The sequence below is a fragment of the Juglans microcarpa x Juglans regia genome, chromosome 5S (genome assembly GCF_004785595.1).
Source record: "Juglans microcarpa x Juglans regia isolate MS1-56 chromosome 5S, Jm3101_v1.0, whole genome shotgun sequence".
Lineage (NCBI taxonomy): Eukaryota > Viridiplantae > Streptophyta > Magnoliopsida > Fagales > Juglandaceae > Juglans > Juglans microcarpa x Juglans regia.
In genome coordinates, this window is record NC_054603.1 from 30189835 (window position 1) to 30205065 (window position 15231).

The 15231-nt window shown below is 34.3% G+C and overlaps 1 protein-coding gene across 1 annotated transcript; it reads right to left on the reverse strand.

The window, feature by feature from the left end:
• Positions 1–3083: 3083 nt before the first annotated feature.
• On the reverse strand, positions 3084–3425 carry LOC121267296 (ribosome-recycling factor-like). Its single transcript, XM_041171142.1, has one exon. It carries the CDS (start codon positions 3423–3425, stop codon positions 3084–3086), a length of 342 nt encoding a protein of 113 aa, XP_041027076.1.
• Between the last annotated feature and the right edge of the window lie 11806 nt (positions 3426–15231).

Consider the following 15231-nt stretch of genomic DNA (forward strand, 5'->3'; position numbering starts at 1 on the left):
ATGATAAAGCTAGGTTTTGGGGAAAGGAAGATTGGATTGATAATGAAATGCATTACCTCAGTTTCATACTTTGTATTGGTCAATGGCAAACCAGGTGACACTATTTTCCCTACAAGGGGATTAAGATAGGGAGATCCCTTGTCTCCTTATCTTTTCCTCTTGTGTGCTGAGGGTTTAAGTTCAATGCTTAATAAGGTTGAAAGTAAAGCAGAACTGAAAGGGGTCTCAGTGGCAAGATGAGGTATAAGGGTTACTCATTTACTCTTTGCAGATGACTGCACTATTTTTTGGAAGGCAAGCTGGTGGAGTGGAAAACGATAAGTGGCATACTTGAATTGTATGAAGAAGCCTCAGGCCAGAGTTTAAACAAGCACAAAACTACTGTCCTATTCAGCCCCAATGTCAAAGCCTCTATGAAAGAAGGAATAATAAAAGAGATGGGAGCAAGGTAGCAAAGTAACTGTGAAAAATATCTGGGTCTGCCAATTATGGTTGGAAAATCCAGATATAACTCTTTTAGAGTTATTAAAGATAGAGTGTGGAAGAAGATCAATAACTAGAAGAACCAATTTTTGTCAGCCTCGGGTAAGGAAGTGTTGTTAAAAGCTGTTACACAAGCCATTCCAACCTATTATATGAGTGTGTTTAAGCTTCCAAAAAAATTATGTAAGGAAATAGCAGCTCAGATGGCCAAATTGTGGTGGGGGCTTCAAGAAAGATGACAGTAAGATTCAATGGAGGAGCTGGGTCAAAATGAGAGCTCCTAAAAATGGAGAGGAGTTGGGGTTTCGAGAGATTGAAAGTTTCAATATAGATCTATTAGCCAAGCAATGCTGGAGAGTGTTGTCAAACCCTCAGTCTATGGTTGCCATGGTCCTTAAGAATAAATATTTCAAAAACTCCAAGATTTTGGATTCTGAACTGGGATATAGGCCATCAGTGATGTAGAGAAGCTTATGGGTCTCTTTGAATTTATTAAAAAAAGGGCTGGTATGGAGAGTGGGAGATGGGAAGAGCATTAATATATGGGGGGGAGGGGGATAAATGGATCCCAAAACCTTCTGCTTTCAAAATTCAAACTACAAGAACAATGCTAGCAGATGATGCAAAGGTGAAGGAACTTATTGATGTGAATACTGGAACTTGGAAAAAAGAGCTGGTCAAAGGAGTTTTGAATGAAGAAGAGGCAGAAATGGTGTGCAATCTACCTATAAGCTTATCTGGTCTGCTCGATAAGCAAATCTAGGCCCCCTATAGAAATGGACAGTTTAATGTCAAGAGTGCCTATCACATGGAGATGAGTAGAAAGAAAAGAGATAAATGAGAGGTATCTAAATGTGTTAAAGAAATATGGAAGGTATTGTGGAGTCTTAATATACCTGGTGTGGTTAAGATGTTCTTGTGGAAAGTACTAAATAATTGTACCCACAAAATAGAATCTGTCCTGCAGAAAAGTTGTGAAAGACCACCATCGTCCAATATGTAAAAAGCAGGAGGAAACATTATCTCATGCTCTGTGGAGCTGTAATGGAACTACTGATGTATGGGTAGATAATTCAAGTCCTGTTAAAAAATGGTCATCTAGTGAGAGGAATATGCCGAAATTATGGGCATGCTAAATTAAATTGAGAAGGGCTGGAGCTAATGGCAGTAATACTGAGGAGAATTTGGTTTAAGCGAAATGCTTTTTTTTTTTAAAAAAATAAATTCGAAGGGCTTGATGTGATCTTCAAACAAGCAGCTGCTAGTCTGGCAAAATTTCAGCAAGCTCAACAAAAAAAAAAAGCAGAAACCAAGAGGATGGAGTTCGAGCAAAGAGAATATGCAGATGGAAAGCTCCTATAGAAGGCCATGTTAAGGTGAATTGGGATGCTACACTAAAACAAAAAGAGAGCAGGATGGAGATTGGTGTTGTGATAAGGGATAATCAAGGAGAAGTCTTGGCCTCATTGTGCAGTCATAAAAGTTATGTGAATGACCCTCTAGTTGCTAAATTACAGGCTCTGTGGCGAACTATGAAGCTTTGTGCAGAACTAAATTTTTCAAAGGTGTTATTTGAAGGTGATGCGCTGAATGTGGTGAAGGCAGTTAATAGTGTTGAGTTAAGCTGGGAGTGATATGGTAAGATGGTTGAAGACATAAAAGGGGCTCTGAGGAACAAATCGAATTGGCAAGTTATACATGCATATAGAGAATGTAATAGTTTAGCTCATTTTCTTGCTAAACTTTTCTTCAATGTAAATGAGGAGAGAATTTGGATAGAAGAAGGTCCTGAAAGATTACAGTATCAATTCTGCTATCTACAACCGCCATTGCGAAACCGTGGGTAACCGGATGATGTAGTTCTGACAATTTGTATTTTTAAAGAAAAAAAAGTCGAGAAGACATTAGACTAGAAGAAAGAAAGAAGGAAGAAGGATTGAGATCTCAAAATAAGAAAGGACTGTGTGATTCATCGGCTTGAAATCAAGAACATTGTACAACATCCAAAGAAACTATAGTCAAAGGAAAATTAAATTCTCAAGAAAAGCGTTCTGCAGAGAAAGCGATCGAGCAAAGGGTGCAAATCATGGAGGGCGTAGATGACAGAGGGATAGAGATGGTGTTGGACTCCAAAGACATGCAGAAACAGAGCAAAGCCTTTGACAAGCTCACTGATCGCGTCGAAGATCGCCAGCTCGACTCCACTCATGTCCAAGAGGCAATGGTGTCAATTGCGGCATCAATAGAAGCGGATTGGAAAGCAACGAGATTGAGAGAGAAAGAACTGGCTTCTGTTAAGATTAGCGCAGCTGATTTTTTTATTATTATTTTTTTTAACGCCATACGAATTATTGCCAATTGCCTTTAGAATATTTTTCAAAATATAAGCGAAATTCTTCACATTAAAAAAAATTTCTACTGGATTTTTGTATTGAAACTACCATCTAAATGCAAACTATGACAAATGCGGCTTTCGAAAAAAAACTCACTTTATCAAGGAATTCAATCACCCAAAATTTTTTTATACCAAAGGGCTTCATTAAGTTGAGAGTTCCAAAAGCTGTGTAATCTTGCAGAAATGTAGAAGGTTAGACCACCTCTCAGCCTCCAGTGATCTCTTTTTCCTCCGACTTGCACATATCTTCTGCGGACTTGACAAATTTTTTGGTCAACTCATCAACCTCTTTCTCTAATTTCTTCAAATCATCCTTGGGGGCATGTGAATATAATTTCTTTAATGTATCAATTGCATTTTGGCAAGCCCTTCTTATACTTTGCCTGGCATCTTCACAAGACTTGGTAATTGCCTTACATACAGCTTGTACATGCTCTTTCGTCAATAGTGGAATTATTGCAATCAGCCGCTCACTGTCCACTTTGGGACTTAAGCCTAATGAAGATGCAACAATCGCGCTCTCTCCTCGTGGATGAACGCATCCCATTTATTTTTGCATAAGAGTTGCTTGTCATATAAACCAAGCTAGGATTTCCTTGGAATGCCATCGTTTCGGATCATCACCATTTAATGGATGATATTTCTGTCTCCATGGCTCTAGATTCGAGTTAGAACAAGAAGAAGAAGATGCGAAGACGAAGCTGCGAAGATGAAGGACTCTGTTTGGGAGGGAGGATTGAAGGATGCGGAAGAAACAGCATAGGGAGGTTCGTGCGGGTCTGTGGCAAGGGGAAAGAGAAAATGAAAGAGTGGGGAGAAGGAAAAAAAAATCTGAAGGGGAGAGAGAGTGTGTGTGTGTGTGTCTGAAACTAGAGAAAATTGAGAAGGAAGATAGATGTTCGTTGATGGCTGGGGGAAAGAGAAAATGAAAGAGTGGGGAGAAGGAAAAAAAATCTAAAGGAGAGAATGAGAACGAAACGAGAGTGAAAAAAAATAATATTTTTTATGTAACCGGTTACACAGGGGTTACTCCAACCGGTTGCAAGTAGAGTTTTTCTTACAGTATTATGTACAAAAAGATAAAATGTAATTGTTGAAGAGGAATGAAAGTAGTACACTTCGGTTTGATTTAAAAAAAAAAAAAAAAAAAAAAGCTGTTAGCCATTTTGCATTAAAAAAAAGTCTAAAATGTATGAAGTTATAGTATTTTTTTTTTTTAAAATTTTATTCTTATAAGTCAAGCTCATGACCAAATTACATTTCACCTTTAAGAACAACTCATTTATTTATTTTTAAACAAGTTTTATATTATTCTCGGTTTACTTAATTTTGATGAAACGAATTATTTCTATTATATTTTATTATTTGCGATTGTTTATAAACTAACTTTAGATATTTTTGGAAGGAACTTTAGATATTTTTGTATAAATACAGACACATTTATAATATATATATATATATATATATATTTTATAAAATTGACCACATTTCATTCATAAAAGAGAACATACAAATTTGACTTAAAAAATCAGTTACATACGTTAATAGCTCATCAGCACACTTCCGTGGCTGATATGGTCTAGTCCAGACGACAGATCACTAAAGACCTAAGTCTAAAGGATCTGTCGTGCACATCTCTATCCCCGACAGAGTAATAGTAACCAAGTGACAAAACCCATACCCCGACTACGCGGAGTAGAGTGCACCAACTCCATACACTGCCTAAGCGGAGAGGGGACATCACACCGTTCGGACCAAGGTCTGAAGGGACAAAATTTTTGAATTTTTTTATTTTTCAAAAAAAGAAAAACAGGGCACGAAATAAAATACAATGGAGAAACCACTGTAACAATAGAAAAGTACAATGCTCCACGCGGCTACGGTGGCGCGTGCAGTACACGCGCCACCCTAGGAGAAACCGCCGACCGATCTTGGAGGTTCCGGCCTCACAAACCCCAATGGCGCCACGCATGACGATGACAGAGGGCCTCCTGGCGTCACGACAGAGCCACTCGCCAAACGTCTCCGATATCTTTTGGCCGCGCATGCCAGCAACTCGCCACTCCGATTGGCGCCGCCTTCAGAAGTCTTGAAGATCGGCGACTGGGCAATGCCATGGAGAGGCGTGTGCTGATCTATAGTGGCCAGACATCCAAGATCCGCGATTCTCCCTTATTTAGCCTTCAAACACAACAAACACAAAAAAACGAAGCACTACACAAAGGGGATGGTGGGGGAGGGAGGGAGTGGGAAGAAGCCGAAGCTCCCACCCCCTCGAGACATAATTGTAATGAGGGTTTAGAGGGAGACGAGTTCGAGAGAGAGATGGGTTCCATATAGATATTATATATATATATATATATATATATATATATATAACAATCATTATATTTATAGGGTAGCCTATGACTATAATTAATATATACACATAATAAAGAATTAGATTCTATACGAGGGAATGATTTAGACATATACTTATTTCTCACCAATAATACACAAAATAATGTTATTTATTTCTCATATAATAAGTACTATAGGGCCTATATTGCAATTGTGCCGCCACTTTATTAAAAATATGTTTAATTTTATATAAAGAGAAATGCTACTTATCATCTCCACATTGCATATCAATATGTGATTTGTTATTTTTATCCTTATATTTAAACACGTATATCTATACATCAATATGTGTGTGTTTAAATAGAATGACAAAAATGACAAATCATACGTTAGTGTGTAATGTAGGGGATGATAAGTAAAAATTTTCTTTATATAAATATTTTTCCTTTAAGATAAAGTTATAAAATAGTTATCAAAAAGTTATAAATTTACCATTTATATATATGTTCGCCTGTAAAAAAGTTATAAAAGACATCTCTTGCTTGTGCAAGACTCCAAAAACAAATTGGTGCCTTAGCTCCGTTTGAATATTTCAAATATTTCAATATATTTGTGAATAGTAACAAAATAGTTTAAACTAAGATCTTTTATTGAGTTTTAAAAAATGAGAGAGAAAAAATTAAATAAAAATATTATAAAGTTGAAAAATTATTTGAATATAACTTTTTAATATTATTTTTATTTTAGAATTTGAAAAAGTTGTAATAATATAATTTTGTATTTTTTTTAGGAGTTTAGGAAAATTGTAATAATTAGGTAATGATTTGATGAAAAGTTTGAGATTTGAATTAAAAATATTTAGTATTTGAGTGATGTTTGGGAAGACAATATTTGAGAATATCTGAGAATACTTAAGAGGATTTGTATTGCCAAACAGACCCTTATTCTCTCTCTCTCTCTCTCTCTCTCTCTCTCTCTCTCTCTCTCTCTCTCTTTATGGGAAATTGACATTATTCATTCATCATAGAAAAGTTACACCTATGACTGGATACATACAAAGAAATTCTCATATCACAAGCCAACTACCCTCTACGGACAAAACGTCCAAGAGATGATTTTTTTTTTTTTTTTTAAACTAAACAAAAGGAAACAACAATGAAAGTAGAAAAATAGATATGAAAATGACGAAATACAGTATAGATATACTCTAGTAGACTTCGAAATTAGCCATAAAAGTTAGATCTAAATGATATGATCTGGTGATCCGCCATTATCTTCCCAAAGATCGGCCTAGGAAGCATCTTGTGTTGCTCGTGCCTCACAAGAGGTGCCGGAGAACTGTAAATCTGTCTTTTCAACCTTGAAGGAAACAAAATAAAATAATAAAAGAAGAGAAAGGAGGGAAGTAGAGGGAGAAGAGGGAATGACGGATGGAGATAGGAGGGAAAGAGAGAGGGAAAGGAAGAGAAATGAGGGATGGAGAAAAGAAAGAAGGAGAAGGGGAAGGAGAAATGAGAAGGAGGAGGAAGGCTTCCTCCTCTATTTGGTAACAAACTTATAAAAGAAAAGAGTAATATGATTGATATATTACAAATTATTACATAGATTTGGGAACCCATGTATCAGCTAGCTATATTGAAACTTAAAATAAAAAACCAAGTAAAACCAATATATACTTACATTGGTGATATGCCACCCATTACATGACCGTAGTATGATTTTTGTATTAGAATTTGTAATAAGTTTAACACTTTTAACCTATAATTTGTAGGACTTTAATGAAGCAATAAAGCTTTACTATATATGTTCATAATATTATTGCCTTTGGCTAACCTTGATATTATTATCTATAGTATTATACTACTAGTGCGTACAAACCTAATTAATATGTTGTCCTCATTATGTAGTAAGGCTTGACAAAGGTGTTATTATATCATGGTGGATCTCTATCTAGATGACATATAACTTATCACAACAACAAAAATAATTTTTTGGGACGATTTTTTTAGACGAAATAAAAATCATCCCAAAAAATGACCTTTAGGGACAAAATTTAAATTTCGTTCCTAAATATTGACAAATTCATTTATCATTCAAACAATCAATATTACGTCCAAACGAGATATTTAGGAAAAAAATTACATCCCCAATAAATCTATCATTTGAACACGTACTAAAACCCTCGATCATAAAAGAAATAAACATTCGAATGTATATTAGTTAGAGTCGAATGGAAAATTGGTGGGATAAGTTAATAAGTTTAGCAGGAAATTGCCTTACCATTCGAACGATTTATTTTAGTGTTCGAACATAAAGGATTTTTTCTTCGACCGATTTATATTTCATTCGACTGACTGGTTTTGATACAGAAGATGTTGTCTTGAATAATATTAAAGTTCAAACATGGATAGTAAATGCTTGATCGGTACTAGTACCTATTCAAACAACTAATATATAGTTCGAACGAAAAATATAGAGGGATCGATGAACAAATCTTTAGTGGGAGTGGAAGGTCTGTTCAAAGGCTTCTATAGTATGTTCGAACATGACTAGAATTTGTATTTATTTTAATGTCAAAACAATAAATTAATTACGGATAAATATTTGATTTATATTAAGAAATAGGAATTAAAGAATATGTAGAATAAAAACTAATAATTAGTTTAGAAAAGGAAAAGACAGATGGACATTAAAAAGCTCGATTATTAGAGAAAAATAAAAGCAAATAAATGAGATAGAAGTGATGCTTAATGATAGCAATTATGCAATGGTACAATGATTAAATTAGTTTTAAAACATATCAAGTAATGCCCATACAAAAAACTATGAAAGTGCAAATATAACAAGGCAATATGTGCCTAAATCTTTAACCACCGTCTAGGCTGCTACTAGGTGTTTCTCGACCTATGTTAGCCAAGTCAAGAATGTCACCTGAGTTGCCTGCACATCTCGACTCAACTTTATAAAGATGCTAGTAATCTAGGTACGTACGTCATTCTCTGACACTCCGGATCTCTGTACACACTGCATCATCACCTCAATTGTGTATGCGCGGAGCTCTGCACGCACTATGTCTGCAATCTCCTCATAAATAGTAATGCGTGTTGCCCCCTGTGTAGAGGCCTCACCCGATACCCCATGCCCTATCTGGTGTGCCTCTTCCTGAATCTCGACTGTCTCCTTAGTGGGGGCACGATATCTTTTATTGGAGTGTCCCTTGTTGCATGACAATGTGGAGGAGTTGATTGGCCCAATCAGCTCCCAGACACACTCACCAACATCTACTTGGATCTATGTGGCTAATAAAAATCGTGTGATTAGGACCTCAAAGGGCTAGATGTCGATCGTAATATAATGGAACTCTAATCAAATCCTAGCAAAGATATAACTCACTAAGTTGATAGGCTCCCCATGAGCGACGTGTACTATAAATTGTGCCCAATCCATGCCAACCTCAGTCTTGTGTTGCCAAGGATCGATATTGTTGGCGATGATTAAGTTCATTATCTTGAAAAAATATGATAAATCATCTTGTCTGATGCTTTACATCTCATCATAGGGAGGAGCATCTGAACTCACAACATGTTGTCGAATCTCATGGTCAAGGAAGCCATCTAGCCCATCTACATCAGTGCCGTTGTCCTCAGTCATTTCCCCATTACCCTCAACTGTAGACTCCATTGGCAGCACGTTCGAATAAGCAGTGGGCAATCAAGGAATACCAAGAAATTCGGCGACTGCGTCCATTAAAAATGTTACGAATACATCCCGAATGGAGATCGTGTATGCTTGATTATCTGGCTATCCCCATCAACCTCTATATAAAACTTAGATACAATGTCAATATAGGAGACGATATTGTTCGTTCCTTCATCATTCTAGTCAATGATTGGTGAAGACAGTTGCAAGGAACCGTTCCTCCTAGCAAAGATCCTGAAAGTCCCCCAATTACTAACTGTTTTGTGTGTAAGCATTTCGATCAAGTCATAATCCGTTCAATCAAAATAGAAAATGATCATTATCGTTCGAACATAAACTTAATTGTTCGAACGGGCCATAAGCAGTTGAACATATGTTCTAACAGATCATTGTTTATATTATAGAACATAATTAACTTGAAAAAAAGTAATACTTAAAAAAAATACATTTATATTAAAAGGCAAAAGAAGAATTTTACTATTTTATTTGATTTTAAAAACTATAACGCAATTATAAATATAATTCAAATAAAAAAACTTATCTCTTTAGGTGTTATTCATCTTTAATTGTTTGCATGTATTGTTGGTGATAATTTCATATATTGTATGATGCATCGAATAAAACTTTAGACCTGTTCAGGAGTTATCAACCCACGTTGGTTGATAACTCTTGAATTGTCCAAAGCAGATAATTTGAAATTGTAAGATCATTGTTGCAAACTTATCAACTGTGTCTATTCCTATTAGACATTGTGATTTTGGTAGAATCATCGCATATTGTTCTTCAATTATGCAATTAAGTTGATGGTGCATACAAGTTACTCGTCAATGCACTCAATGAAACGAGCATATTTGAATAACTATAAGGAGATATTGCAGAAATTTCATTAGACGTGACTAACAATAGTTGATAGGTTAGTGAGTATGATCTTACAATCTCGAATGAGATAGTACTAACTACCTGATGAAACGTAGAAATTACACAATGGATAAGTATATGCTTACTTGTTGATGCACATGCGACAGTTTGTAATAAGGTTTTAGGCATGGATAAAAGTTGGATGTAAGTTAGAGATCAATTAGGTATAGATTACAACATATATGGTGAAAGTGTTAAGAAATTCTTAGAGTTTGCACACAGTACAATTGATACTGATGGGCAAATTAGATGCTCGTGTAAAAAATGTAAGAATTTATGATCTCGTGGGATAAACTTGGTGGGCGAGCATCCTTTTGTCAATGGTATTGACTAAGGTTATACAAATTGGGTTTTACAAGGTGAACCATATCCAATATTCGAGTCTTCGCATGAAGAAGAAGACATCGATGAAGATGCTCTGCCAGAGATTGATGGTTTACAATAAGATATGGAGTGAGTGCTAGGTGGCATTAGTGCGAGAATTTTTATGGATAAAGGTGCTACAGACACATCAACTGCAAATGATGTGGGGCATAACACTTTTGCACGCTTGTGGAAGAATTCACAATGTGAGCTATATCCAAAATGTAGAAAGCATAGCAAATTATCATTTACAGTTATACTTCATATAAAATTCATGTGCTGATTATCTATTAAAGTTGTTACTTGAGCTATTTAAATAAGCATTTCCATAAACAATGTTTTGCCTAGTAACTTCTATGAAATTAAGCAATTGAAGCGAGACCTTGGGTTTGATTATAATATAACACATGGATGCAAAAATAATTGTGTGCTATTTTAGTGAGATAATAAGCATATATTGACAATGAATGACATACATTATGTTCCAAGTACTTCTATGGAGTTGACATCAGATTTGATCGGCCGGAAATAAACTTTGATATCGACTAAGCAAAACAAATAAATCAGTTTTTTTTGTGTTTTTCCAACATGAACGCGCTTGGTGTAGAGCGTGGTTATGCTTTATGTGAAAGAGAGTTTGAAAAAATTGAGTGGTATATGTTAAACAATTGTCATTGGATAGAGAGATATTTGAAGTAAGTTGTCATTATTTATTAATTAATATTGCAATCTCCATAAAAATGTAAGATTATAAATTATTTAGTAATTTTTAATTTCAATGATCATATTAACATGCTCAAAGAACAAGGAGTAATTGATATAAACTATAAATATGAAGAAGAGTTTCCAAAATGGTTTGAATAATGGATGATGATATTACAGATGCTATTTTTGAGTTATGACATTTATATTATGATGGTTTACTTTTTTTTTTTTTTTTAATGTTTATGCTCTCTTTATGATGTAGGTTGTAGAAATGAAGGCTTGTAGTCCGAAAGATATCTCGATTTGTATGCATTGGTGCGTGGACCATTGAGACGTGAAGTTTGATATTCTGCATGTATTTATTAAAAAATAAGTATTACACAATGGATCGAGAACATTATAAAAAAAATACAAAATAGTGGTGTTCTATTCGAAAAAAGTCATAAGGGAGAAAATATTGATTTCTATAGGGTTATTGTTGTTGTAATTTGCTTGAGATATTTGGGAGAGCTTATAGTATATATGTTTAAGTGTGATTGGTGGGATTTAAGCAATCATTGAATGAAAGTGTACGATGATGAATATTTCTTGAGTATGAATACATCGCAAAAATGATATGATGATGATTCTTTTGTTTTGGGTTCTCAAGTATTTCAAGTATTCTACTTAGATGGACCTGAGTTAGGAAATCAATGGCGAGCCGTACAAAAGTATTTTTCAAGAAATATATATGATTTCATCCCATAGAGGGAGGGACGAGGCAAAGAAGAAGATGATCCCTATACTCAATAAGCATACCAATAGAGTCAACCTGTCTTTAACATATTTGTGGATTTGTGCCAGTATGAGATGATTCATTTACATAGGCAAGATATTGAGACTGAAATTGTTGATACGACAGTTGAGAAAAATGTTAACTCATTTAAAATATCTACAGATAAGGAGGGAAATGGTCAACTGAAACTCATACGTATGACTAATGTGTTTTGTGTTCACATGACACTTTATGACAAATCTTTTATGTGATATATGTATCAATACTTTTAAATCATGTCATCCAAGAGGAAAGAAGTTCGCATCCCATCTCCATTCATTACTAGCTCTCCGACTGACTCACTACTGAAGATAAACTTTTCAAAACAAGGTAAAATATTGATAATAATTTTGTTTCAATTAAGTTAAATCATACATATTAAATATTTTTTAAGTATCTCATTTCATTCGTTTCTACTATAAATATGATTTTATTTAAAGCTAACTGTATAATTTCGTCAAGAGTGAGGAACTACTAGAGGCATTATACTATAAAAATATCGTAAAATTAGTAAGATTAAGGTTAACATCTATGATGAACATATTGAAGGTGAATGAGAACCAACATCTTGGCTTGCTTCACATGTGTGCTCTTATATAAACGTATGCACCTTTGGCTACGAGTTCATGTAACAAAATCCCCCAAGATGTCAGAGGCCTTATTAAGAAGTGTTGTTTGGTAATGTTTATTTGATTTATCATATTATTTAATGTGTAGGCAAAATATAGAATATGCAAATGATTTGTTCATATATATATTTTTCCAAAAATGACTTCGAACTTAATTTTGGTTGGAGAAATAAGCGTAAGACTATTGATGAGCTTATGTATAATATATTCCACAAATATAAGTTGAGATGTTATGAGCATTACAATTGAGAAGAGCGAGACACACCAACATTCTTTTTAGAATGTCTCTCTTTCGATTGGGAAAAATTTTATGACATGTTTAAGGATTTTGCATGTAAAGTAAATGATTTGTTTTACGGGTCATTTTTTAAAATTTCCTCTTATTAATATTTACAAATTATTTTCAAGAGCAAAATTCTAAATAAAACAAATATATCAAACTTGAAGATTCATTATCAGGCAGGGTCAAGATCTTTCAATCGAATCTCTAAGAAACTGGTAATGCTATTTTATATAATGAGTTGCTCAAGTTTGTTTTTTGTTGTATTCTAATGAGTTTATGTCTATAAAATATATGTCTTGTAGAAAAAATCAGATAACAGTTATGGTTTGAAAAAATTATGTTGCATCACATACTAATCATAATGTAGAGTGGACTCGTCCCAATACTCATGAAAATTATGAAAGTGTTATTATCTGTTTTAATTAAACATATTTGTATATTTGTGACAATATTAATTCATTTTCTTATTTGTAAGAAAAAATAGTTGTCTTGCGTGCTGAATTTACATCTGATCAAAATTGTTAAACAAATGATGTTGACATTTTTACAAAAAATTTTGATCCACGTTCAGGATATTTGAGAGGTTTGGGTTGTCAAGTCTTTAGCTCGTCCCCATCATCTAAGAATGCCTCCAACACTTCTAGAACTTTAGAAGAAACGAGTCTTAAGATTGAGGAATTGAGAACAAAGTAGCATAAGTTAGAGGCTCAAGTGGCACAACAAGCAAACATAGAGATACGATTGAAATAACAAGAACATCAACAAGAGGAGTTCAAGAGAGATGCAACTTCAAATGAAAATACTTATGTAACAATTTAGGCATCCAAGCAACTGATTTAATTTATAAGTATTTTACATCTGTTTATGTGTGATGAACATTGTTTTTTTTTTTTTTTTTTTGGTTTGCACTTATGAGACTACTTTTTATATTTATTGCACAAATTCTAATGCATTTTTAAAGATATTATGTATGTCTATATTTGGTTTTTATTGGGTTAAAAAAACTCCTACTATTTGAATAACTAGCAACTGTTTGAACATATAGTCAATCTAATCATTTGAACGGTTACAAAAAACATTTGAACATAATCTGTAATCAACATTCGAACAACAATCGGACATAATGAACTCCATGCTCGAATAATAAGCATTCGAATGCTTTCTAACGAAATCAAACATTACATCAACGTTCAAACGTCTTCTCCTAGTAACACGTTCAGACGTATAATAATTCAATCGAACAATTAACGTAATGCATTCAAACATAGTTGTATGGTCGACCGTACAACTTAACGTTCGAACTTTTTTTCGAGTCAATATGTTCGACCGAATTTATTTCGATCGACCACTTAACCCAATGCGTTTGAACATACTTCTACGATTGGACGTAAAGATTTGGCCATTCGAACGCTATTGAATAGTTTTGTTTAATTTTGTCCTAAAAAATATTTTGAGACAACCTTGTGATGATTTTTTTTTCATCCCAAAAGACCTCTTTTGTTGTAGTGAATATGTTGGAAGAGAGGCAAAGGAGGCCAATATACTAGTAACTAGAATGTGATGATCTACGTTGAAGATGCCATTACAAGATTATAAGCTTATCAGGATTGTTCTTTTTAAGTTTGTTGGAGAGGGATGAGGAGCTATCATCTACCAAGAATGATGCATAAATATTTAAGATGTTATTAAGGATCACCATAGAGGAAGGAGAATCCATAGCAACGTAGCATATTCACATAGAATTTTTCTAAGTAATGTGTTGAACCGCACATTCATAATCAGATTACTTTTACCGTACCTATAATAGTTAAGGTTGTTGATTTTTAAGAAAATTCACCATTTTTTCCTTTAAAATGATCGTGTAATAGAAGTGAATAACATGGCTTCCTTGCGACGTTTTGAGTTTGAGTTGCACACATGATATATGTCATTCTTACTCGAGCTATTATAGATTTAATTTAACATCTAGGGAGTTGATGTAATTGTACATCCAATTTGGCAACTAGAACACTTGTCCATATAGTTTTGGTGTGAATGTGGCAAACATGCCAACCCTCGTAAGTTTATGATACGAAGATCATATGCGAATTGGATTAGAGGTAAATAATTTTTTGATTCATATTGCAACAGGTTATATATAATGGTATGATAAAAATTTCAAATAAATGTAAATAAGAGAGTGTAACTTATTTAAGGCAACATCAGGTTAGGATTAGTTGGAGATTAGTAAATCAAATATTTACTTAATGGGCTTCGAGATTTTGGCCCACCGAAGTCCACCAATGGACTTTTGATTTCGATAAACAATTGACCCAAAATGCTCATTACAACCATTGACCCAAAATTTTAAGGGTGGTTTTGGATGGAGGCAGGAAGGGGAGAAGGGCTGGCCAGCGGCTTGAGCGAGGGGAGAGTTAGAGAGAGAGAGAGAGTGGGCAACGATGACAGAGAGGGAAAGAGAGAAACAGAGAGCGATAGAGATAGAGGGAAGGGAGAGAGTGAGAGATGAGCAGAGGGGGAGAATTTACTTTAAATAACCCTAGCATGCACGTGTAAAACTAGCTAGCATATGGAGAAAACTGTGAAACATAAAACTCATGGA